This window comes from Notolepis coatsorum, assembly GCF_963971535.1.
Source record: "Notolepis coatsorum genome assembly, chromosome: 18".
In the NCBI taxonomy this organism is placed as follows: Eukaryota; Metazoa; Chordata; class Actinopteri; order Aulopiformes; family Paralepididae; genus Notolepis; species Notolepis coatsorum.
In genome coordinates, this window is record NC_140182.1 from 74,892,064 (window position 1) to 74,919,496 (window position 27,433).

The 27,433-nt window shown below is 42.4% G+C and overlaps 1 protein-coding gene across 1 annotated transcript in view; it reads left to right on the plus strand.

The window, feature by feature from the left end:
- The first annotated feature begins 640 nt into the window (after positions 1-640).
- Positions 641-27,433, plus strand: part of cpt1b (carnitine palmitoyltransferase 1B (muscle)) — a 32,089-nt gene continuing 5,296 nt past the window's right edge. The window contains exons 1-17 of the mRNA XM_084334344.1: positions 641-796; positions 4,912-5,070; positions 5,733-5,872; positions 6,372-6,543; positions 7,502-7,603; positions 8,730-8,867; positions 9,547-9,624; positions 12,183-12,290; positions 13,927-14,011; positions 15,302-15,497; positions 16,623-16,808; positions 17,104-17,209; positions 20,058-20,174; positions 20,653-20,817; positions 21,674-21,808; positions 24,846-24,998; positions 27,158-27,271. Of these exons, the coding sequence (XP_084190470.1) occupies positions 4,930-5,070; positions 5,733-5,872; positions 6,372-6,543; positions 7,502-7,603; positions 8,730-8,867; positions 9,547-9,624; positions 12,183-12,290; positions 13,927-14,011; positions 15,302-15,497; positions 16,623-16,808; positions 17,104-17,209; positions 20,058-20,174; positions 20,653-20,817; positions 21,674-21,808; positions 24,846-24,998; positions 27,158-27,271 (2,136 nt within the window). The 5' untranslated portion in view covers positions 641-796; positions 4,912-4,929. The remainder of the gene's footprint in view (positions 797-4,911; positions 5,071-5,732; positions 5,873-6,371; positions 6,544-7,501; positions 7,604-8,729; positions 8,868-9,546; positions 9,625-12,182; positions 12,291-13,926; positions 14,012-15,301; positions 15,498-16,622; positions 16,809-17,103; positions 17,210-20,057; positions 20,175-20,652; positions 20,818-21,673; positions 21,809-24,845; positions 24,999-27,157; positions 27,272-27,433) is intronic.

Here is a 27,433-nt window from a genome sequence, read left to right on the forward strand (position 1 = left end):
CTTGGCACAGTATTAGCACCACGCTCTGCCCACAGAGCTACCGGCTTGACCTGTACGTCATAGAGGAGAGAGACAGAGAGAGAGAGAGACAGACAGACACATGAGGTTACAGTATGGCCATGCATGGTGTCTGATTACAAAGAGAAAGCCTGCTATGAAAGAGAGGGGGAGAGAGAGAGAGCAAGATAGATTGAAAGAGAGGGGGAGAGTGAGAGAAAGAGCAAGAGAGATTGAAAGAGAGGGAGAGAGTGAGTGTTTGTGTGTGAGAGAGCAAGATATTGAGAGTGTGTGTGTGTGTGTGTGAGAGAAGAGATTGAGAGAGTGTTTGTGTGTGTGAGAGAGAAGATATTGAGAGAGAGAGTTTGTGTGTGTGAGAGAGAAGAGATTGAGAGAGAGTGTTTGTGTGAGAGAGAGAAGAGATTGAGAGTGTTTGTGTGTGTGAGAGAAGAGTGTTTGTGAGAGAGAGAGAGTGTTTGTGTGAGAGAGCGAGAGAGCAAGATATTGAGAGTGTTTGTGTGTGTGTGTGTGTGTGTGTGTGTGTGTGTGTGTGTGTGTGTGTGTGTGAGAGAGAGAGAGAGAGAGAGAGAGAGAGAGAGAGAATTAGGGGGAGAGAGGGAGGGGTAGAGAGAGCACAGGAGACAGTCCTGCTCTCGGCACCTGAGGAAAGCCACTTCAAGGACACAGGAGTCACACACAGAGCTTTCAAAGCTGCAGTCCACAGGAATTCCGTTGCTTGAGACCCAAGTCCCAGCCTTCATCTGCATAAGCTGATTATACTCCATCTGGTTGCAAAAAGGTATGGTGTGTCACCATTATACCATTATGTCTTAGTGTGTCGTTCTGCAGTTTTGGTATCTTTACAAAGACAGCTTTTGCCGGACGCGGATTGTGTAGCGTTTTAGGAATCGTCACGTTTGACCTGATAACCTTTAAGCATGACAGCTGTGAGAATGAAACGCCCGTTCTGTGTGTGTGTGGTTTGGCGGAAGAACTGTTGAAAAAAACACACGACTAGTTAAAAATATAAGCCGTGGCCTCGGGCCAAAGCAGAAGACTGATAAATGATTATTAAAAAAAAGATTAAAAAAAAAGGAAAAACGAAAAACAAGTCACAGGTTTTGTGAAATGTTTCAATAATAATAAGGCACATTGGGTCTCTGCCAGCACTCCTTTTAGAAACTGCTCTCTAGTAGAATCTGCCGGTGTTTTGTAATGTAAGCAAGGCTCACATGCTGGCCACACTGTTTATCTTTTCAATGGCCATTCTGAGGCCGAGCACATTCTGCAGCAGCCAGGGCACCTGCTATATCTGGCTCTTCAACTTTGCCCCACTTGGTGAGCGTCCAGTCATATGATATGGAAAAAGAAACTCAAGCTCAACTGGTCAGCCAGGGCCCATAATGCAGATACCGTGACTTGTGTGACCTCCAAATACTAGTTCCAGGAATTTAATGACGCCAGCACGGGCGTCACACTGGACAATTGGATTGTTAACTGAATTGTAAAAAATACATTCAAAAAATGTATTAAATTATTTGTTTTGCTGTATGACAAATAAGATCAAAGCTTACATGCGTAGTTTCCCCCCGAAATCCTATGAGTAGGTCTAATCTATACATTGATGGAGAAACAATCAATCGGTTTCATTAACTTGTCTCATTTATCATATCAAAATAACATAAATGAGACTCATTAATGAAAGTATCGTGAATAATTTTTCAGATTTTTCTAAATGACTAAACTACGTCAGATGTTGCAGGAGGTGAATGTGTTTAGATGTATAACAGGCTGCTGGCCTCATAACATTTTAGATTACCATTGTGGTGATATAATAGTAAATGAAGCAAGTGGATTGGAATTTTGACTTCTTTTGTTGTGAGGAATAATGCGGTGCCATTATAGTGTACCTCTGAATGAATGAAAACTTTATTTAACAAATTGCAGAATGGGTACAATACAGTACGGCTCAATACACACAATTGTTAAGGGGATGCAGACCAGAGAAAGACGTTTGTCTTGTTTTCATCAGGGTCCCCCATTTTCAATTCATAGTGACATTTATGACATACACAACATGCATGACATTTATGGCATAGGGACATACATGACATACAGGTATTTAGTACTGTTGCATTTGTGACATATACGATATTCAAATATACAGTACTGTTACCCATAGATCCTGACAGAGTATATACATATGATGGGGAGGGGACTGTACATTAGGAGGGGGTGGGTGGGTGGGAGAGAAATATACATACGGTGGGGAGAGAATATATACATACAGTGGGGAGGAGACTGTACATTTGGAGGGGGTGGGTGGGTGGGAGAGAAATATACATACGGCGGGGACTAATATATACATGCGGTGGGGAGGAGACTGTCTATTAGGAGGGGGTGTGGGGGTTTGGACATTTACGGTGGCCAGTTTCGAATTGCAGCCTCCTGTAGGTGCTCTTTAAGAGCGGTTTTGAATGTGGGTAGGGATTCACATTCCTTTACAGCTTTGGGTAGGGCGTTCCACATTGATGTGGCATAATTGCGAAACGTGTTTAGTCCCTTGTTTGAGCCGAATCTGGGTTTAACATGATTTGTTGAGCTTCCTCTGGTGTCGTGGTATTCACTGACCTTTGGGAAGTATTTTGACATGTACATGGGTGCCGTGTAGTGTATCTTGTAGACCAGGCCCATTGCAAGTTGCTGTACTCTGTCGTCTACTCTAAGCCATCCTAGGTTGTCAAAGTGGGCAGGGGTGAGGTGGGTTCTAGGGGTAAGGTCAAGTAGAAGTCTGACCAGTTTGTTTTGTGATGTTTGTAATCTTGTTTTTAGCGCCTTTGAGGTGCTTTGGTACCATGAGGTGCAAGCACTGTAACTGAGAAGCCGTCGGTCTTGCTGAGTTTGTTATTTGAACCGAAGAGAATGGACTCTGTTTTGCCCATGTGTAATGATAGTTTGTTATCAGCGAGCCATATGCAGATTTTGCCTAGTTCCGAGCTGAGGGTTTTTTCAACCTGCAACTTGTTCTTGTCAGAGACCAGTAGGGCTGAGTCGTCCGCAAACAGGAACAAGTTGCAGTCACTCACAAGCTGACGACATGTCATTTGCATGAATTAGGAACAGTAGCGGTCCTAGTATGCTTCCTTGTAGAACACCACAGCTCACTGTGAGGGGGGGATATAATGTGATATGATATCAATATCAGACCAGATTTTGCATATCGTTCCTGTCAGGTGAAAATATTCTGTCCATTTTTGTTGATTTTTGCATCTTTACTTTTGAATGTTTACATGGTTCTCTATGTTGTCAGAAAGTTCCATTCAAAACCAAATGTATACTTTCAAAAATACATTGAGGTCAATCTGAATATGTTTTTTTTTTTTTATTCTGAAAATGTGACCCTTTCACGATATGTAACAAGATGTTTGGATATTCTGATTGAAAAGCTCAGTCACCTGACCTACAATCCACACAGAACTATATGTAGCACTTTAATAAGAGGTTGAGAGAAGGTCGGAAGTGGATGGAGTGATGAGTTCTTGGCAACATACTGTAACGTCAGAACACAGGATGTACAGAGGAGCATGCAGGGATACAAAACAGAATAAATAATGTTCAAGCAAACGGTGGTCAACAAGTTGTTAGATGGTGTTGTGGAAAAACGATTATAGGTTAACGGTGCTATAGATGACATTTCTATGTGGAGTGATTATTTAAAAAGAAATAATACATTCACAGAGCTTTTAAAAAGGTGCCAAATAAATGTATTGCTTTCCCCTCAAAAATGTTGGCGGTTCCAAAATGTTTACATGCGTGCATGTATCAAATCAAATCAAATTTATTTGTAAGGCCCGACAACACACGTTAATGTCCCCATGGGCCAGACACGTCTTCTTTAAACAAGTCAAGAAGAAACATAACAATAAGTCAAGAACAAAACAAGAACACCATAAGGTCCAACAAATTTAAAATAAATGCAAATAAATGAATGCAATGCGAACACTCCCAGACATACCCCGCACGAAGGTAAGGAAAAACTCACTAAAACCTAACAATAGGGGAAAATGCACCACAGGCAGTGTGGAGGAGAGAAACCTTAGAAGGGCCATTCAAGGGGGGATCTCCCTTCTTAGATGTCGGTGATAGTAGTGTTGCAGACTGACAGTTGGTGCACTCATGTGTGTAGTGAAACACAGATGAGTGCATGCAATAGCAACTGAACATTTTGAAAAATTAAAGATAGAGTTGATGGCGATAGCAACTGAACATTTTGAAAGATTAAAGATAGAGCTGATCTATTTGAGGCACAGGGGCGGCGCAGAGAGGGTCTCCTCTCTACTTCCCATTTCCCCACATGGAATGCACCTGCTTGGATAAATAAATTATATGCTGGTGCTCTAGTTGTGACATCTAGTGGCTGAATGTTATCTCTATAGCATCTTTAAATAACAATAGGTTTAACGTTTTACTGGATGAAGCTCGATATGGATAGATTTTGAATGATTAATATAAACTTTTTTCTCAGCCAGTTACATTAAACCTTGTGCAGCAAGTAAGCTGTTCAGTGCATCTAGCACAACCATCCTCAAAATGCGGCCTGCGGGCGAATGGCAATCAGTTGTTAACTTGTTTTAATCCAACCTACAACGTCACACGGTTGGTTGTTGAAAGCTTGCTAGGCTACTGGTTGCACGGCAACTAGGTATCTCATGAATTGTGTATGAGACAGATTATGTCATCGTTTGCAGGTAAGTTATCTAGCAATCTTTTATTATTTTGTCTTACGTTTTTCTTGGGTGGCCCTCAATCCATTGTTGCAGATCTGCCTTGTTTGGAAACGGATCATTACTTTTGGTGTTGCTTATATTCATTATGCCCTCTTTGGTAATATAAAACATCCTCTTGCACATCCAGCATTAGGCCTGCCCAGAGATGGCAGAGGCGCATCAGGCGGTGGGCTTCCAGTTCACCGTGCGCCCGGACGGTTTGGATCTTAAATTGAGCCAAGAAGTCATCAAAAATATCTACCTGTCCGGAGTGACGGCATGGAGGAAGAAAGCCATACAGTTCAAGGTACAGTAAGACAACATGTAACAACGCAACCTCAATGACATGGTGGTGGTGGTGGCCTTAGCTAATAGTAGCTTCCCACCTTATGTGGTGGTGGTCGGAGGGGCCGTAGGCGTTGATTATTCGCCACGCTTCCGTGAGTCTGCCTCAGGGCAGCTCTGGCTGCAATTGTAGCTTACCACCACCGGTATGACTGTGTATGAACGAATAATGGACTCTGTGAAGCGCTCTGAGTCAGAGCAACAGTCAGTCAGAGAAGAGCGCTATATAAATCCAATCCATTATTATTATTATTATTATGTGCAAATGTGCCTAAATCACAATTTTCATTGGCTTCCTGATTCTGGGTGAGGTAGATTAGAATATAATGAGAGAGAGAGAACATTTCCTGAGAGGCATGTTTCAGTTTATGTCCAAGGCCCGCTTTACATTCTCCTGTAAATGTACATGAGGGGGATTATTAATATAAGATGAGATAGTTTGATCTTGAAACGGGCCTCCGGAACCTTATGCTCAATGAATATGGCGTGACATTCTTTTAAGTGGTATACGATCTGTTCAAAACACGCTGCGTTGGTGTTTCTAGGTTTCTGCATGCTGCATGTCACAGTGGCTCAGTGCCGAGTTGCCGACTCACCTTATTCAGCGTTTCTCCTCCTCCTCAGAACGGCGTGCTAGCTGGAGTCTACCCTGCCAGTCCCTCCAGCTGGATCATAGTCGTGATCGCCATAATGAGCACCTTGTACAGTCGGATAGACCCCTCGCTGGGCATGATCGACCGCATCAAGGAAAACTTACCTCAAAGGTCAGAAAGCTCTTATATATAGTATAATAGTACCTTCATCTCATTTGATATTATACTTTTTATTTATATATACATACAGATTCCACAGAATTCCTCATATTTTCCAGGCAAAATGCATAGTTAATGACATGTAGACCATACAGACCGCCAGATCAGCTCCGAATGAAATTCAATCAATCAATCTGCACGGTGATTGATTGAATGAAAATTTTATTAACAGATTGCAGAAGGGGTACAATACAGTACGGCTCAATACACACAATTGTTAAGGGCATGCAGACCAGAGAAAGACTTTCGTCTTGTTTACATCAGGGTCCCCCATTTTCAATTCATAATGAATTTTAAGTAAGGGTGCAACTTGCTCCGTGCAATCCATTCTTTGTGGATCTAGCCCAAATTGTGTCGGTTTTTCCTTTCATTTGTCGCCCGTCTGTGCGTTGTTGCTGTGGATGTGTTGATTGTTAATGTAATTTAGTGTCACACCCTCCTCTCTGAGCAGAGACTGCATGTCGGTGCAGACCAGGACCGTGTTCAGTGCTATCCTGTTTGCCACCGGGCTGTGGCTCTTCCTCATCTACCTCCTGAGGTACATCCTCAAGGCCCTGCTCTCCTACCACGGATGGATCTTTGAATCCCATGGAAAGATGAGCTCTTCTACCAAAGTGTGGCTGGTATGTCGCTCTGTCTGTTTGTCCGTCCGTCCATTTGTCTGTCTGCAAGCAAACCTGCCTGTCTGACTATCTGTCTGTTTGTATCAATCATCTATCTGCCACCTAACTTCCTGTGTCTTGATTTGCAATCTTCAGTCCACAATGTCCGTGTAAGACATAGAACGTACTGTGTATGTGTGGTCTGTTTGTCTTGTTATTGTTGGTGTCCATTGCCATGACACCCGTTGAACCTTTCTGCCTTTTTTTTTATACCGCATGGATCACCATGGAAACAAATCATTTGACTTCTTTATGGCTTTGTTCACACTGCAAGTCGCATGACTGAGGTCGCATTGGAAAGAAAATCGGACTTGTGTCTGTTTTAGGTCCACATATGAAAGTGGCCCAAATCAGAATTGAAAAGATCAGATTCCATGTGATTTCTGCTGTTCACACTGCCATGAAAAAAAAAAGATCTGAATCACATACTGTATGAGCAAAATTGATGATTTTGGGTCACTTTGGTCTGCAGTCTGAATGTAGCCTTAGTCATAAGAATGTACTTTCCTTAGTTTTTTACATGCATGCAATCTGTTGAATTAATTAAACTTCAGTAAATACACTAAACTAAACTAGACCCTAACACACAGAGATGATTACCTTTAAGGATAATTATTATAGACACATTTTTGGTGGGGCAACAGTGGTCAGGAGGTAGAACAGTCGTCTGGTAATCCGGAGGTTCCCGGTTTGATTCCTGCTCCTCCCGGCAGTATGTCGAAGTGTCCTTGAGCAAGACACTTAACCCCCTAACTGCTCCCAATGAGCAGGTTGGCACCTTGCATGGTTGCCTCCGCCGTCGGTGTGTGAGTGAATGGGTCAAATGTGAAGAACAAATTGTGAAGTGCTTTGGATAAATAAAAGCTGCTATACTGTATAATTGCAGTCCATTTACCATTTGGTGTTTGTTTGTCCTCAGTGCCTGGTGAAGATGTTCTCCGGACGCAGGCCACTCCTCTACAGCTTCCAGGCCTCCTTGCCCAGACTCCGCGTGCCCAGCGTGGAGGACACCATACACCGGGTGAGGCTGGAGAGGACGTAGAAGTAGAGACACTTTGACTGTGTACATTTTTAGTGTGGGTGTCCGCAGTGGACCCTCGAAGGGTTACACAACCCTCGAAGGGTTTTCATGTCAATGTAAATAAAGGACAATTCGCATAATAACATACAGTATGTGACACGCTATTCATTCAAACCTTTATTTACTCTTGAAAATACATTGAGGTTACCCTCATTTGCAATGTTGTCAATGTTTACGATCAACAGGTTAAAAGATTATATAATAAAGGAAAAGAAAAGCAGATAATTAAACGTTGAATAAACTCAACAAAAACACAGATGAAGGAAAAAACGAAGAAAGATCTCAATTAAAAACTGAAGCGGGGAAATTTGTAATCGTGTTTTCTAACGGTCTATAGGATAGTGGAGTATTGATTTTTTTGTGTGACTGTGAACTGAAGATCATTCCAAGAAAATAAAAGGTTTAAATACGAACCTTGGTACTATCTTTTACTAGTATGCACTCTGCTCTCTCTCTCTCTCTCTCTCTCTCTCTCTCTCTCTCTCTCTCTCTCTCTCTCTCTCTCTCTCTCTCTCTCTCTCTCTCTCTCTCTCTCTCTCTCTCTCTCTCTCTCTCTCTCTCCTCACAAACACACACAGTGGCTAAACCAGTGATTCTCAAACTGTGGGGTGCAAGCAAATGGGAGGAGCCTGCACTCAAGACTGTAGCACTTAAGTTCAACACTGTTTGACAAATCTTACTGACCCTTAGCTGCCAGAGTTGTACCCTTCCTGCTGACTTGTTGTACAGAACTTATAAGTCGCTTTGGATAAAAGCTTCAGCTAAATGACTAAATGTAAAAAAATGCCAAGTTCAGTCTGTACTCTGAGATAGGTTCCACAATTCCAATTTAACTATAATATAATAACCATTACAAAAGACAGTAGGTAAATCATAAAGACATAAAACCGTTATACAGTGCAATTCTCTACCCATCGACCTACACAGGACCACTCAGGAAGAAGGTGTAAGATGACATTATCTTGTATGCTGCCCTGTCAGCAGCATTGTTCAGTGTGCCGTCATACTGCTGTATGTGTGACAAACACCTCTGTGCTGAACACTCACTCCCTTTCTCTCCCTGCAGTATCTCGAGTCGGTCCGTCCTCTGCTTGACGACGAGAAGTACAATCGGATGGAGATCTTGGCCAATGACTTCAAAGATTCCAGAGCCCCCCAACTCCAGAGGTACCTCATTCTCAAGTCCTGGTGGGCTGCAAATTACGTAAGTATTCTTAACCCTTTCACTACCACACTACAGACGGTTAACCCTTTCACTACCACACTACAGACGGTTAACCGTCTGTAGTGTGGTAGTGAAAGGGTTAACCGTCTGTAGTGTGGTAGTGAAAGGTTAACCTTCTGTAGTGTGGTTGTGAAAGGGTTAACCCTTTGCTGTGTAGCAGTGAAAGGGTTAACCTTCTGTATTGTCGCAGTGAAAGGGTTAACCCTTTGGTAGTGAAAGGGTTAAAGAGTAACTGGTTCCAAATGAAAGGTGCTATAGATAACATTTGTATGTAGAGTAATCATAATACACCCACAGAGCTTTTAGAATAAAAGTATTGCTTTTCCCTCCAAAACATTATTATTTTCAAAAAGATTGGCTGGTCCAAAATTAATGTTGTTGTTTACATGTTGCATGCACGTATCCCCTCCCTACTTCCCATTTCCCCATGTGGAATGCACCTGATTGGATAGATGTTATTTATAGCACCTTTAAGATTCATATCCAGCAGAATGATGCCAATTGATCTATCTCAGACCCCGCCCTCTTTCGTTGATCCTCCAATCACAACTGTTAGGATCAAGAAAAGAGGGCGTGGGCTGTTAGGAAGCAACAATTATGATTGGAGGATCAAGAAAAGATGGTTTGAGATTGGTCCATTGTGTTGCCTGTCCTATAGGTAAGCGACTGGTGGGAGGAGTTTATCTACCTCAGAGGCAGGAGTCCTATCATGGTCAACAGTAACTTCTATGTCATGGTAAGAGAAACTCTTTGTATTGTTGAGATAACACTATAACACGTTGTGTTTTTTGTCATATTGGTAACACAAACAATGTATGGACCAGAATGCATTTCAACAATGAAAAATCTGTGTAAAAAATGACAGATTGCATAATGCATAGCATTTTGTTTTATTTAGGCAAATCCAGTGAAGCATCATAGACACATGCTCTACAAATGCATTATCATAATAAATCTGGTCTTTATTTGCTGGACATGCTTCCTGTTATCACTCTGGAAATATGTATTAATTTGGTGGATGTTGAGTAATACTTCACAGTCTGGGTCACATAAACCCATGATCCTCAGCTAATGTAATGTTGAGGCTCTCGGGGTTATGGAAGCAATATTAGAGCGGGGGACATGGGGGTCCTTCCATGAAAGTTTTCTTATGAAATAATGATGCAATTTTACATATATATTCAAAGACTATATAAATCTCCCAATTTATATTAGATTAAATACTGTATATTTATTATATGACATAATTAGAATAATACATTTGACTCAAGTTTCAAGTTTCTTTAATAGTTGTCATACAGAAGTACAGAATACTTTTATACAAAATGCTTCTTACTGTTACGCTCCAGAGACTGTGCTAGACAAGATAAGTATGAAATAAAATAAAGTAGCATGTAAAAAGAAGTAAAAATAGAGGTCCCAGTGTTCAGTATAGACAACATATGTACAATGTTCGATGCAGACTAGAAGTAACTGAGTTACCATACAATATACAATATACTATGCAATATACTAATATACAATACTATATAGTGCAAAGCAGAAATGGGATGAGGTACAATTTAGGTACAATTTACAGTAAGGTGTACGAGTTGTAGTGCAAATCCTTTACCAACAGTGGTGCAGTCGTAATATGGGCCACGGCCAAGCTCCCGCACGCACACGCGCATACATGTATCTCTCCTCTTTCATGAGTCGGAGCTGGGGACGAGACAGGCGGTCTTTTGTCACATAACACACGCCCAACACTCCACACGCACGCGCGCGCACACACACACACACACACACACACACACACACACACACACACACACACACACACACACACACACACACACACACACACACACACACACACACACACACACACACACACACACACACACACACACACACACACACACACACACACACACACACACACACACACACACACACACACACACACACACACACAGTCTAGGTGATAAGTGCCGGCCGGCACTTATCACCTAGACTTTGCATAATAATAGGATGCGCGCAATTCTGCCTCAGCCTCAGTGACGAAGCCCAAACGTCGTTTGACCGCGTATGCCCAGCACTGCACCCCTGTTTACCAATAAATATAAAGTGTGTTTAGGTGATCTAAAGTGTGGAGAGTGGGTGCTGCAGTGTGTTGTTTGTTTAAAGTGAGTATGTGTGTGCTGTGTGCATTTGATGGTTGTTGCATAGTGTTTATTGTTCGTTGAGCAGCCTGATGGCCTGGGGATATAAGCTTCTTCTGAGTATTATAGTATTATAATTGTATTATATATATACATATAATAAAAATAAATTCAATCCATTCAATCCTCTGCATCGTCTACCTATTTCATACACAGGTTTCTCGTCCACGTCAGACTCAGTGTGCGCACATCAAGGGGGCAAAAAGGAACGTAATCCTGGTCAGAACAACAGGGCAGACTACAATATATTTGCATTTGTTAGCCATGCTAGCGATCTCAACAATCAATCGATGCCAAAGCTAGATATGTAAAAAGACTCACACTCACAGCCATGCTGATTTGGTTTTTGTTTGAAACGTCTTTTAGTCAGGGGAGTGTCATGGTTTCCACGGAGAGCCTCGTGATTCAGTGGGTATTGTTCCTTGGCTGGAGCACATAGTGTTTACAAACAAGAAACCCGTCCATTAAAACATGCCTCACATCTAGATGAAGATATAACAGGAAATTATGACTGCTATTTCTGAACATTATTCAAGTTGTGTTTGATTTATGATGTATGATGTATGTATGATGTCATGTTCTATATTTATATATACACCTGCATATAACCCATATAGCTCTGTATGATAGCATGTATAATAATGCTGTATATACTGTATATACTCATTCTTACCGTATATATATATATATATCCACATCTGTCTGTACAAACCTGCATAAATCCTTTTTTACATATCTGTAGATACTATGTCTATATCTGTACATATCCCTTATCTACTCTAACTAGTTACGCTGCTGGCCAGTATGACTTACTACCATAGTGTCTTTATACCTGTATCACTGTACATATTAACACTACAACTCTGTACATACATCTGATATGATTAGCACTATACTCAGTAGTACTCATTTATATATTTTATACCCAGCTTAATCTCCTGTATATTACTATTGCACTTTATTGTTACATTTGCACTCTGGTTGGATACCAAACTTATTTCTGTTGTGCTGTATGATGATGACAATACATTTTAATCTAATCGTGTGTGTGTGTGTGTGTGTGTGTGTGTTGTCCCTACTCTCTGTGTAGGACCTTCTGTACGTGACCCCGACACACAGGCAGGCGGCGCGGGCAGGCAACGTGGTTCATGCCATGCTGCAGTACAGACGCAAGCTGGAACGAGGAGAGCAGGAACCGGTAACGCCTTCTCTTCTGTCCTCCCTTCATCTTCCCACTGTCCCTTCATCTCCTATGATTGATTGATTGAAAACTTTATTAACAGATTGCAGAATATGTACAATACAGTACAGCTCAATACATACAATTGTTAAGGGGATGCAGACCAGAGAAAGACTTTCGTCTTGTTTACATCAGGGTCCCCCATTTTCAATTCATCATAACATATATGACATACACGACATACAGATAGACAGTACTGCTACATCTATACATTTATGACATACCAGATTTGCAAATACAGTACTGTTTGTGATACAAAAAGTGTCCAGAAAAGAGTGTATATACATTTGACGTAGAAACTGTACATTGGAGGAGGTTGGGTAGGTGGGGTGGGGTTGGGTGGGTGGGGTGGGGAGGGGGGGGGGCGACTGTACATTGGAGGTGGGGGGGTTGGGTAGGGGACACTGTACACTGTACATTGGAATACTGACAAAGCCATACTTGGTAACTTACTGTACAACTGGGTTAGGACATTTGTAGGGGCCAGTTTCGAATTGCAGTCTCCCGTAGGTATTCTTTGGGATTTTTGGGATTGACTAGGGATGGGCAAGCCCCCCCCCCCCCCCACGTTAACATAATGATTAACTATTTATGCGCATGTGACAACAGGCAAGCTAGCTGGCTGCTTTTTATAGATATTTGCGAGTCGCAGTGGGCTAATGTTATTTCTGGGAATATTAATGATTAATTCCGAGATTTAAATCGTTGATGCTTGAAATGTCTGAACTTGCACGTTAATGTATGGTTTTGTTTTTACTTAATAGCAAACCTTAGATAATCCAAGCAGCGAGCTAGCTGGCTGCTGGCATTCCTAACAGCTAATGCTAGCGGACCAGGCTAGCGTATTTCCAGGAGCAAAACCATTCATTCTAAATGTTACATCACTGATGCTTGAAATGTGTGAACTTAGTGAAACAACATGGCAAACGTACAAAACGTTGCTACCATGTAACACCTCCAGTCTCTCTTTCTTCATCTTTCTAGTCTGTTCTCCCAGCTGCTAAGAGACTGTTATGCTACCTGGCTAGCTAGCGAGCTGTACCCAGCATGCCGTTCCGCAGTGTAACAGAGTCCCCTCTCAATACAGCGGTGTAAAAGTTAATAAATTCCCCTCTCAATACAGCGGTGTAAAAGTTAATAGATTCCCCTCTCAATACAGCGGTGTAAAAGTTAATAGATTCCCCTCTCAATACAGCTGTGTAAAAGTTAATAGATTCCCCTCTCAATACAGCGGTGTAAAAGTTAATAGATTCCCCTCTCAATACAGCGGTGTAACAGTTAATAGGGTCCCCTCTCAATACAGTGGTGTAACAGTTAATAGGGTCCCCTCTCAATACACTTCACAGTGTAGTTGCCGGTAAAAACAAAGGAACATGTATTTTTGAGACGAAGTGATATTATTATTCCCATAAACTATTAGATAAAAAAAAAAATCGATGCCCATCCCTATTATTGACCATATTCACACGGCATCCATTTAGCTTGACACGGCAGCCTGAGCATGACCTAAGAGTAAAATGGCTGTGTGAATTAGGGTCAATGCTGATTCATCTTGTCATTTTGTCTTGATTTAGATGTTGTTTTCCTCCCTCAGCTGAGGGCTTTAGGGATCGTTCCCATGTGCTCCTATCAGATGGAGAGGATGTTCAACACGACACGCGTCCCTGGGGTTGAGACAGGTGAACACACGCATGAGTGTATAGTGTGTGACCCTGTGTAAGGGCTGTGTTTTAGGTCATTCCTGTGTGTGTGTGTGTGTGTGTGTGTGTGTGTGTGTGTGTGTGTGTGTGTGTGTGTGTGTGTGTGTGTGTGTGTGTGTGTGTGTGTGTGTGTGTGTGTGTGTGTGTGTGTGTGTGTGTGTGTGTGTGTGTGTGTGTGTGTGTGTGTGTGTGTGTGTGTGTGTGTGTGTGTGTGTGTGTGTGTGTGTGTGTGTGTGTGTGTGTGTGTGTGTGTGTGTGTGTGTGTGTGTGTGTGTGTGTCCTGAGATGTGGAGAGGAGGGTATGGGTGACCACAAGAGGGCTGTTTCGCAGAAGGAAGGAAGCATAAAGACACAACCACACACACACACACACACACACACACACACACACACACACACACACACACACACACAAACAGGGGGACAGGTGCAGAGTGTGTTGGTGGCCTCCAGGGACTATGCAAGACACCGCCACCTACCTTAGTGTTTATTTGTCCACGTACCCCCCCCCCCCCCCCCCCCCCCCTTGGCCTATCAGGCACTCAAAGGGTAAACGTCTATTCTGGTTTAGGGTTACAGCCGAGCTGCCTTGAACCCCCGGGCTCCCGAGCGCACATACCATTCCTGGCGGGCTAACGTGCCCCCTGGCGCGCGTCACCTGGCCCTGACCTACACGGGTAGGAAGGGGCACCTCAGCGACCCACCTTGCCGACTTAGTGGCCACACCGTCTCTTGCCCGTTCAACCCTCCCTGCCTGCGCCCCCACCCTCCTGTGTGTGTGTGTGTGTGTGCATTTGAGTGTATGTGTGTGTGTTTGGGCTGCTTCCTAGTTGACTTAGGATTCTCTGTCTTTTGTAGATGTGAAACGCCTCTATAACCAGCAATGTCACTGAGTCACTCACTCACTCTCTTCCTCTCTGTCCTCTCCTCCTCTCTACCTCTATCTGTCCTCTCCTCCTCTCTACCTCTCTCCTCCTCCTCACTACCTCTCTCTGTCCTCTCTACCTCTCTCTGTCCTCTCCTTAACATCTCTGTCCTCTCCTTCTCTCTGTCCTCTCCTCCTCCTCTCTACCCTCTCCTCCTCCTCACTACCTCTCTCTGTCCTCTCCTCCTCCTCTCTGTCCCATCCCCTCCTCCTCTCTACCTCTCTCTGTCCTATCCTCCTCTTTACCTCTCTCTGTCCTATCCTCCTCCACCTCTCTCTGTCCTCTCCTCCTCTCCACCTCTCTCTGTCCTCTCCTCCTCCTCTCTACCTCTCCACGGCCACAGATATAGTGCAGCACCTGTCGGACCGTAAGCACCTGGTGGTCTACCACAAGGGCCGCTTCTTCCAGCTGTGGCTGTACACCGGGGGGCGCCACCTCCTGCCCAGCGAGCTGGAGACGCAGTTCCAGAGGATCCTCAACGATACCACAGAGCCGCAGCCTGGAGAACTCAAACTGGCTGCCCTGACAGCGGGAAACAGGTATACGTGCACGTTATGCAAATACATTCACCCCAGGTTTCCTCCCAACCTTGGGGGTCAATCTATCCCACAATGCAAAGTGTCTAGTGTCTATGGTGCATTCCATTAAAGTTGAAACTAGGAAAAATCCAACCTCCTAGTTTGAAAAATGCAATGGAACGCCCCTCAAAGGAATTGTAGGAAACTAGGACACAATCTCTCGACGCCGACTTTTCCGAGATGCAGTTATCTGACGTCATGTCAACATGCTGGCGTACACTATAAACTATAAACGGCAAGTGCTAGTTAGCTGCAACAATTTTAGTAGCTGACATTAGATCACATTTTTGGTAGCTGATGTTAGCGCTAATGCTAGCTAACAGCAAAACATGCGTTAAACGGTTTGCAATGTGGAGTATATTAGGAGGACTGAGTGAATTCTTTGCTAAACCTAAAACTAATTAGACGTGTTGAAATAACACAAGGTATGTCACCCTAACCCCAACCTTATTTCAAAATATATGTTACTAAATATTAAAACTGTAATGTAAAGTGATTACCTTCTGTTTCTTCTGGATTACCTTGCCTCCAAAGTCCATAGAATAATTAAATTAAGATTTGATTCCCGTTTAAAGACTGGCCATGTTAGATTGAGGTTATAGTCTAAAAGGCCTTTTCCCTTCACATCTGTTCCTTAGTAATCCAAAGTACATCACTTATCTTTCTCAAAAGTAACTGCAATCTAGGTTTTATACTTTATATGTGTTTTACTATCTTGTTACTGTGTAACAGATTAAAGATCAAGTCAGATTACTGTAATGTCAATATATGTACTCTGTTACACCTTGTAACACTGGGAAATGTAATAACTTTTCAAAATGTAATACTTTTTCAAAATGTAATAATAAAAAAGAAATGTAATAACCTTTTCCTCTAGAAAGACTTTAAAATGTAATAACACCAGGAAATGTAATCTAATAACCTTTCAAAATGTAATAACGTTTTTCCTTTAGAAGGACTTTAAAATGTAATAAAACTGGATAATGTAATAACTTGCCCTCAACCCTAGTACATAAACACAGACAGACGGACGGACGGACGGACGGACGGACGAGGAAGTGTTTCATGTGTTCTCTCCCTGTCTAGGGTTCCGTGGGCTCGGGCTCGTATAAAGTATTTCAGCCAGGGAGTGAACAGAGCTTCTCTGGACGCTGTTGAGTCTGCCGCCTTCTTCCTGGCGCTGGACGACGAGGTGCAGGGGTATGACGCCGCGAGGACGCGCTCACTGGACAGCTACGCCAAGTCCCTGCTGCACGGGAAGAGCTACGACAGGTACTGTAGGACCGACAGGCGAGACGACGAATTACTCAGTTGTTGGGTCTGTGCTATTGTACCAAAGCCTTTGTTGTCTGGTAATCAGAAAGTTCATGGTTCGATTCCGGCTCCTCCCGGCAACATGTCGAAGTGTCCTTGAGCAAGACACTTAACCCCTAACTGCTCCCATGGTTGCCTCCGCCATCGGTGTGGGTGAATGTGGGGCATAAGTTGTGAAGCGCTTTGGATAAAGGCGCTATATAAATGCAGTCCATTTACCATTTAAATTATACTTAATTTTTCCCTCTTTTAGGTGGTTTGACAAGTCTTTCAACCTAATCTCTTATCCAAATGGCAAGATGGGTGTGAACACAGAGCACTCCTGGGCTGATGCACCCATCATAGGACACATGTGGGAGGTATGTCAAAATAAATAATAACTCATCATAGGACACATGTGGGAGGTATGTCAAAATAAATAATAACTCATCATAGGACACATGTGGGAGGTATGTCAAAATAAATAATAACTCATCATAGGACACATGTGGGAGGTATGTCAAAATAAATAATAACTCATCATAGGACACGTGGGAGGTATGTCAAACTAAATAATAACTCATCATAGGACATGTGGGAGGTATGTCAAACTAAATAATAACTCATCATAGGACACATGTGGGAGGTATGTCAAAATAAATAATAACTCATCATAGGACACGTGGGAGGTATGTCAAACTAAATAATAACTCATCATAGGACACATGTGGGAGGTATGTCAAAATAAATAATAACTCATCATAGGACACATGTGGGAGGTATGTCAAAATAAATAATAACTCATCATAGGACACATGTGGGAGGTATGTCAAAATAAATAATAACTCATCATAGGACACATGTGGGAAGTATGTCAAAATAAATAATAACTCATCATAGGACATGTAGTTGTGAAAACTAAAGAAGAAATGGTACAATGTGATTTTGGAACTCAAATACAGCACAAATGTGTAACAGTGACAATAATAGACTGTTTGTGTTTTTCCAGTTGTCTATTAATGCAATCAGTGCCAGCTATTAGACTGGCCCACACTGTAGTTAGGCCAGCTTTCCATTACAACTTTTCACTGTGTGTCACGTTGTTTGTAGAGCAAAATCTATATTTTATATTATAGCTATGTATCCAATATCATTGTCAATTGACAGTACGAACCTTCCGTTCAATATGCCATAAAGAAATATTTTTTCCATCAATACATTCCCGTTTTATACCGTGGTGAATATTAGTGTTATATCGGAATGATCTGGGATCATTCCTGCAAGGCTATTTATAAGGCGCTAAGCTAATAACGTTAAATCCATTGGCGTTTTGTCCCTACACACGCTAGAGTTCAAAATCCAAATGCATATGATCGGTATTATGTTTTATGTATTATGTTCCGTCATGAATGCATGAAAAGGGGGGGGGCGGGGGAAGTCGCTCTGATTAATTGATTGCCAATAACGGCATTCATTAGTACCACAACATAGGCTGATCTGGGGTATGGCTATTAAATCCTTGCACGATCAAGCTGAAATTGACGTCAAATTGCTCTTACCTTTGGCCGGTTGGATTCCAAAAATAATTTTCCAATTATTTGATAGTCATCTGGTAGATCATATGTCCATTGGCCCATGCCATAAATCCTTTACTGCATAATGAATTCGGCATCTCAAAGAGTATTCCATGCGATCGAGTGAAGTCCTCGCTTCAGACAAACAGAAAAGTCAGCTTGGAGCGTAAACAGTGTGACACCTGGTCTCCAACAGGGGTTACTGCATTCTTGAGACAGCGCCACTACCAAGATCTGGTCGGTACTGCACCTTCGGACTCCCAATATGCCTTCTCCAGCCAAAATACAGCTCTGTGACAGTGAATAGGATATTAATATCGGAGAAAAAAAGAAAAATTAACCAAAAACGTAATATTACGTGGCTGGCACCCAACGGTTGTCGGGCAAACACGTAATATTATGCGGATGGCCCCGAATGAGTTAAAAGACTAAACGCCTGGATAATACTCATAGGCGGCGGGTATGTAAGGCCAGGCGATGCTATGCCGACTCAAACCAGCAGCCCCAGTCTGCGCATTATTATAGGCAGCCTAGGCTACGATATTGTGTGGTGTCAATGGCAGTAGGTGTGGTGTGGTGACAGTCAGCTATGGGGCGACAATAATATGTTCATGAGGCATGGCTTCTATCTTTAGCCATTAAACGGCGTGGTTTATTTCACATTGGTACACAGCAGTACATGAGAGTCCTTCTCCTATGAGAGCGACGGTGGAAGAGACAGAGGGGGAGTCGACATCTAATTTTATACCTCTATACCTGGCGGCAGCATTAGCAGCTCCGCCTATAGCGCCCTCTTGTGGAAACAGTTATACACAGTTAGACAGTTACTCAGTTACTTGCAATCATACATAACATCTAACTTCAACAGTAACCAATCACGCCGCATCATCAAACTAACCGATGCCAGTCTAGTCTTCAAAATCCTCCATGGTCTAGCGCCACCCCCACTTTCCGATTTTTCACCTCCAGGTTCACCAGAACTGTTGTACCGGGTGACTTGGCTGTTCCATTAAGGACAAGTACATTTAGCAAATCAGCCCTCTCCGTGAGAGCTGCCAAGACCTGGAACTCCATTCCAAGTTACATGCCGCCTGGGCATAACACGGATCACCTGAGGCCAAGGGCTTGCTCTACGAGGGCATGATGAGACTGAGTCAGAGTTAATCAAATCGTGGAAACTTTTTAGAGCTACTATGTACATTGTTTTCAAAGCAGCTTCACATTGAAAGTGATCTCACAGACAAACTTAAAGCAGAAAAGATCATTGATGCGCGAAACGTTGCATTTTTTTTTGTTGCATTAAGGTAAGACGATGGTTAATCATATTGGATGTCTTGATTTGAACAATTAATTTGCATTATATGAAATGAGTGGGGCTCGCTGTAGTAGCCTAGTGGGTGTGTGTATTGTATGAAATCAGAACCTAGACAGCACCGTTTGCGTGCAAGCAAAAAAGAAATAGGAAACGACCTAACGCCTAGTTTATCACTGGTTAAGCTTAGGAGACTCTTTCGAAGTTGGTTAAGGTTAGAGTTTGGAGTCCCATCCCATCTATAGCCTACCCTAATGTCCAGCTCACCCGCCGCCTATGATAATACCAAAGTTTAGTATGTCAGTATGATTCACTTGCTGTACTGCTGTCTGTTTCCTGCAGTATGTCTTGGCGACAGACTGCTTCCAGCTGGGCTACACAGAAGAGGGTCATTGCAAAGGCGACGTCAACAAGGGCCTCCCTCACCCCACCAGACTACAGTGGCAGATCCCTAAGGAGGTAATGCATGTATTACACTTACCTCTCTGGTGCCATCGTAGATGATTTTGCTTGTTAAAATAAGTGACTCTTGACAGTCATCACTGATATAGAGCGTCTGGTCAGTAAGATCGACAGTTAACAGAAAATAAATTGACTGGTATTCTGTTCTCACTTGATCCAATCAGGATAGAGAACTCGGACAAAAATAAGAATTAAAAACAAATATGTACTTGAAACAAGTAAAATACCGGTAATCTACCAGTGGGAAGGAATACCAGGAAATTTATTTTGTGTTTACTGCAGAGTGGAGGGACTGGGAGACCCATGTTACTGACCAGACACTCTATATCAGTGATGACTGTTGGAATGTGGAGCTATTTTAACAAGTAGACCACTTATTTTAACAAAGGAATACCGCTTACAGCTCCTTTAACTGAATGGAACATATTAACGGTGCCATGGTTGCTCATGAAAATCTTGTTTTTTCCTGTCTTAGTGCCAGGAGACCATTGAGAGCTCATACAGATTCGCCAAACAGATAGCAGATGACGTGGACTTTCATGGCTGTCTGTTCAATGAGTTTGGGAAGGGCTTGATCAAGACGTGCAGGTCCAGCCCCGACGCCTTCATTCAGATGGCTCTGCAGCTGGCTCAGTTCAGGGTAAGACTGCCGGCCACCACCCACTGTCCTCTCACAGGAAGCACAACAGGATTGGGGACGACAGTGGCTCAGGAGGTAGAGTAGTAATTGTCTAGTAATCGGAAAGGTTCTCGGTTTGATTTCGGCTCCTCCCGGCAGCGTGTCGAAGTGTCCTTGAGCAACACACTACTTAACCCCTAACTGCTCCCGATGAGCAGGTTGGCACCTGTCATTGGTGTGTGATTGTGTGAGTGAATGGGTGAATGTGAGGAACAAAATTGTAAAGCGCTTTGGATAAAATCACTATATAAATGCACCATTTACCATTTAGCTGGTTGCTGTCATTGCTAACAGCTAATGCTAGTGGACCAGGTGTAACGGGGAAGCTCGTGGGTATGTCCACAGTCACGGAAACAGGTGTGTTGACGAGTGACTGTGGCAGTGCGGGCTGGTAAATTAAACTCACTTCCCCATAACAGGGTTAACAGACGCATAGGTACGGTAGTTAGGAGTGAATTCACTTCTTAGTGCAGCGGCCTGTGTCGTCGCCCGCGGACGCAGGAGCCCCCTGTTCGACTCCCCCTCGGGACATTCTCATTTAACATCAACACAACGCAGACCCAGTATGATCCGTCACACAGGCTAGCGTATTTCCCGGAACAAAAGCATTCATTCTGAACGTTACATCACTGATGCTTGAAATGTGTGAACTTAGTGAAACAACCATTTCATAATATGAATGAATATTTCTTTGCATAATTTTCATTAATGAGCACCTCTGAAATGACCATCTGTTCATGGCTTTTGTATGTTTCAATATACAGCGTATTGTATGTTATATGATAACCAAACAAGTGTGAATCTGCTTGCTTTATAGGACCAGGGAGTGTTCTGTCTGACTTACGAGTCGTCGATGACTCGCATGTTCCGGGAGGGTCGTACAGAGACGGTGCGCTCCTGCACCTCTGAGGCTGTCGCCTTTGTGAGAGCCATGGAGGACGAGGAAGCTACAGTGAGCAGTACATACACACACACACACACACACACACACACACACACACACACACACACACACACACACACACACACACACACACACACACGAACACGAATACACACACACACACACACACACACACACACACACGAACACACACACACGAACACACACACGCACACACACACACACACACACACACAATCAAAGGTTAGAGGAGCACAGCATCACCACCAACTACTTCTACACGGGTAGTTGTATGAGCCATATATGTAAGTTTCAATATTCTCTATGGTTCATGGTGTTGTATTGTTAGTTGTAGGAGCCATATATGTAAGTTTCAGTATTCTCTATGGTTCATGGTGTTGTATTGTTAGTTGTAGGAGCCATATATGTAAGTTTCAGTATTCTCTATGGTTCATGGTGTTGTATTGTTAGTTGTAGGAGCCATATATGTAAGTTTCAGTATTCTCTATGGTTTCAACTTCAAACTTCAAATTACTTTATTTTCCTTTCGGAACTTCATTTGTGCAGTGGTTAAAAGACAAACATACAGTCACAATACATAGACACTCACTACTATATATAAAAAAAATCGTTAAAACTACAATAAAAATACCACTATATAAAAAAACACCAACTACATTAAAACTACAGTACTTAAAGCATGATATATTAAAAACCATGTGGAGCAGTTCTGTATGTATATAAATAATAAATAATAGTAGTACAGGTACATAGTATGTGTCCATCAGATGGAAGGGGGAGTCTATTTTAAGTAGTCCAAAGTCCTTGGGGGGGGGGGGGGGGGGGGTATTATTAGTTATTATTATTACTATGGTGTTGTATTGTTAGTTGTACTGTCACTTTAGGTGGTGGGTGTGTTCACTGGGGTTTTGGCATCAATGGTAGTATTCATATGCGATTTCATTCACTTTTTCACTGGTGTTGACATTTTAAGGAGAGGGGGGACGCTCAGGGAGCGTATATATATATATATATATATTAACCGCAAGATCACAACAGTGCAACAGTATTGCAACAGCGCTGGTACCAGTTTATATTTACGTGTTTCATTAAGTGAAAGAATAAATAGTTGAAACGTTTATTCTGGACTTATTTTACGATGCACGTCAGTGTTATATACACCTCTGTTTAGCCCCTCGCAGCTAATTTTGACAGCCTACATGTAGCCACAACAGGTAGGGATCCCTCAGTGAGAGCAGACGGTCTACAATGATTCTACAGCAATCAGATTTTGAGCATTTACATTTAGCTCACACTTTATCCAAGGTGACTTGTAACTTATGTACAACAAGTCAGCAGGAATGGTACAATTCTGGCGGCTAAGGGTAGGTGGTATTGATCATCTAGCGGTGCCAAATTTGAGTGCTTCACTTCGAGTGCATAGTTGTATAGACATATTAGCATAGTAGGTAGTAGTATAGGCATAGTACATTGTAGATAGTAGTATAGACTTAGTAGCATAGTAATAAAGAAAATAGAATTATTTTTAAATTCAGATATTGATTGAACAAGTGTGTTTTTAATTGACCGAGAAATATTGGGCGGGTTTCATGACCCCCCCAGGTGCCCGAAAAAGAGTGGATCTCAGAAGATGCAGAGTGTAGGGGTGTTGAGGGTGTGTAGTTAGAGACCATTGACCCCTCGTTGCATGGAATGTCAGGTCAAGAATGTCAGGTCAGGAAGTGGATTTGTGTGGCAATGGGAAGCCAGTGCAGCTCTCTGAGAAGTGGGGTGACATTTGGTAGGTTGGAGATCAGACGTTCTGTATGAGTCTAAGCCCCTTGGTGGCGTGAGCCGGTAAACCAGCTAGCAGTGCATTGCAATAGTGGAGGTGAGACATGACTGTTGATTGGACGAGGAGTTGGGTGGCTTCTTTTGTCAGGAAGGGGCGGATCCTTCCCACGTCGCTCAGGAAGAATCTGCAGGTTCTGGTCGTCGAGCCGGTCATGCGTTGGATATTTCAGCATTGCGTCCTGTTAGGCAATAAAACTATGCTTGACACTCTGCCAACATGTCACATGACACTGTCCCCTTGGAACGAGGTGACCACGACCCAGACCTGGCTTTGTCAATATCAACACCCTGGACTCTGAACCTGAAGAGGTGATCTGACTCACAAGAACAGCCTGCCATCCATATGAAATTCGAATATATAAGACTGGACTCTCACTTTACTCCTAAACTCACGCAACCAAATTATATCCTACCAACAAATGGCGTTAATCATAGTATGAGAGTTGGAATTTATCATATGGTATCCCTTATCCCGTATTGTATTGGGAGAGTTTATGATTGTCTATATGTACGTATGTCTACTGCAATTCCTATGAGATCCTGTAGCTTGTAGCCTTTGCGTGCCAGTCTGTAACGTGTCGTGTGACGTATCGGAACAAACTAGACCTAGTCAAATTCCTTGTGCCTTGTGAATACAAGTGATTGTGATTCTGGTTAAAGGCGCTGTAAGTGTTTTTTTTCTTTTTTTTTGTATTTAATTTGGTTTAAATAGATTTTCATTGATATAGAGTATTTGGTCCGTAACAAAATAAATGTTCTGGTATCCCTTCCCACTTTATCCTATCGGGAGAGAGAACCCTAGATATCTTTTTATTTCAAGAAATCTTACCCAGCCAAATTTGCTTGGTAATTTTACCAGTTTCAAGCTCATATTTGCTTATAACTAAGTATAATATACTAACTTGTATTTCTTATTTTTGTCAGACCATTTCTGCAGTGTGGAGCTCTTTCTCCTGAGTGGGAACGGGATTCCAGAAAATGAATTTTGTGTTTACTGCAGAGTGGAGGGACTACTCCCATGTTACTGACCAAACACTCTATACCAGTGATGGATGTCGGAGTGTAGAGCTATTACTCTAACATGTAGACCACTTATTTTATTAACAAAGAAAATACAGCAAAAGCACCTTTAATGTGAAGGAGCTGCGTAGTACGTGTGGTCGTGAGGCTGTATTGCCGGTCGAAGGAAGGATACGATTATCGACCTGCTGTTATTTATTATTGCCATCAGACTGCCCAGAAACTCTGCCTGTTCCGGAACGCAGCAGATAAGCACCAGAACATGTACCGCCTGGCGATGACTGGGGGAGGCATCGACCGTCACCTCTTCTGTCTCTACATTATGTCCAAATACTTGGGAGTCGACTCACCATTCCTCGAACAGGTCAGCTCATCGACTGTGTCTGTGTGTGACATACTTATTTACATTTAGTCATTTAGCTGACGCTTTTATCCAGAGCGACTTATAGGTTCTGTACAACAGGTCAGCAGGAAGGGTACAACTCTTAGTTTCAGCTGAGTAACAATGTTCATCAAACAGTGTTGAAACTTGCTGCAGTGTTGAGTGCATACTAGTAGAGACATATTAGTATAGTAGTAATATAGGCAAGGGAGATTATTTAGTGAAAGAGTGCATGATAGTAGAAGACAGTAAGACGGTTATTGTTTTCCCCCCTTTAATTTCACACTGTGTACAGTGTGTACGCAGAATTCTGTCTTTGGTCAAGGTCACTTTTATTCATGAAGCACATTTATAACGAACAGAAGTTGCACCAAAGTGTTTCACAGTACAGAGAAACAGACAAATTCAAAATACAATATAAAATGCACAAGTCAATACAATAAATACACTAAATAGTCACAAGTTAACAGGACCAGGGATGTATGGCTTAACAAAAAAAAAAGCTTGGTTGCCTTTAGTCTTTTCTTTAGCCCTAGACCAGGGGTCAGCAACCTTTACTATCAAAAGAGCCACTTTCCCTCCCTCCCACAAAATAAAATGATCAGGGAGCCGCACAACCTATTTAGCCTTAAAATGAAGATAACAATGTATAACGTTTTATATATCCCCAAGCATACCCCACATTTAGCATAAAATGCCTGACAATTGCATACCCAAAGTAATTTGCGATTTATTATACTTTATACTTATAGCACACAGTTTGTTGCATTAATGGAATTATAAAGCAACAAAAAGACAAATGTTGACTTTTTATTGCTGTTTTTACCTGTTATAACAAAGGAAAACCTCAAACTCTTATGAAGAGGAGAAAAAAGACTGGCTGTGTAGACCTATTTTTAAATAAAACACAAGAGGAGACAAAACACTGGTGTCTGTAGCGACTTTGAAATAAAACCCTGAACTATTCAGGTATATTTGAGTCCTTCCCTTATTTGTGGAACATTTATAAAATAAAAAGTAGTCCACTTTGAAAAAAGACTACCATGTGTAGACCTACTTTGAAATAAAACACAGAAAAGGAGAAAAAACACTGGCATCTGTAGACCTACTTTGAAATAAAACCCTGAAGTATGCAGCTCTATTTGAGTCCTTCCCTTATTTGTGGAAAATCTATAAAATAAAAAGTAAATTTTTCGTTGTTCGCAAATTTCGCACCACATATCAGGCATACAGGTAAGCCTGCATCGTTAGTCGTGAAAGCTAATTAATCTGTCCACGCTGAATTAAACCCTCTATTTTCCTCAGACTTTCCTTTTTTTTTTGGATTTATCCATGGTTAGCTTACTGGGCGGTCGGAAACTCAAGATTAGCCACTTGCAGATGGCAGGGAGAGGCGTACTGTATATTTTAGTTGATGAAATATTTTTGTTGACTAAATATTTTAGTTGATGAAATATTTTTTCATTTCAGTGTCACAGTATGACATCGATCTCCAAAATAAGATTTTTTTTTTTTTAAAAGCCGCAGGTTGCCGACCCCTGGCTTAGACCTTGGGACATCTACTGTAGAAGTACCTAATTCGCTGACCTCGGTGCTCTAACTGCGGTGCGACCATGGAGAAGTTCAGCTAGGTACTTCAATGTATTTTTTTTTTGTGATCAAACTTTTATTTTTTTCACATGAAACAAGACATCACAGGACAGTAACAACAATAATGACGAGACAATTAAATTAATCAATTAGTTGTAATAATAAATTAAATATATAAAAAAAAATATATATATATATTTTTTTTTATATATACACATCTATATCCAGGTGAAGCTCAGCAGACCAGAACAACACGAGAGCGTCCACCCACCCCGGCTATCCAACCCAAAAAACAGGACCCCCATAGATCACAGGCCCACCACACATAAAGCGGAGCATCCCAAGCCCTCAGCCCCGACAGCCACGGCTCCCAGCCCACGAGAACCCCGAATCCAGCATCCCAGGGAACCAGAGCACCACGCCTCAATGACACTCCCGAGACCCCGAAAACCAGGGAAACCAGAAAACAATTGTTGTCCTCTTTACCTTTCGTCCTCTGCTTTTCTCTATTCATTCATCCCCCTGCTCTCATCCTCTTCCTGTGTCTCCAGGTTCTGTCAGAGCCCTGGAGGTTGTCCACCAGCCAGACTCCTCAGCAGCAACTCAACCTGGTCGACATCAACAAGTTCCCCAAATACGTCGGCGCCGGCGGGGGGTTCGGTCCGGTGAGTTTACCGCTTTACGCTCGGTGAGAGAGCAGAGGGAGAGACTACCTTGATGTGACAAACTATTCCTATAGCACCCTCGTCTGTATCCGGGAAAGTGTAGTACAATATACCACCACGACACTTCCGGTATGTTGAGCTCATGGGAGAGAGCGGGGGGAG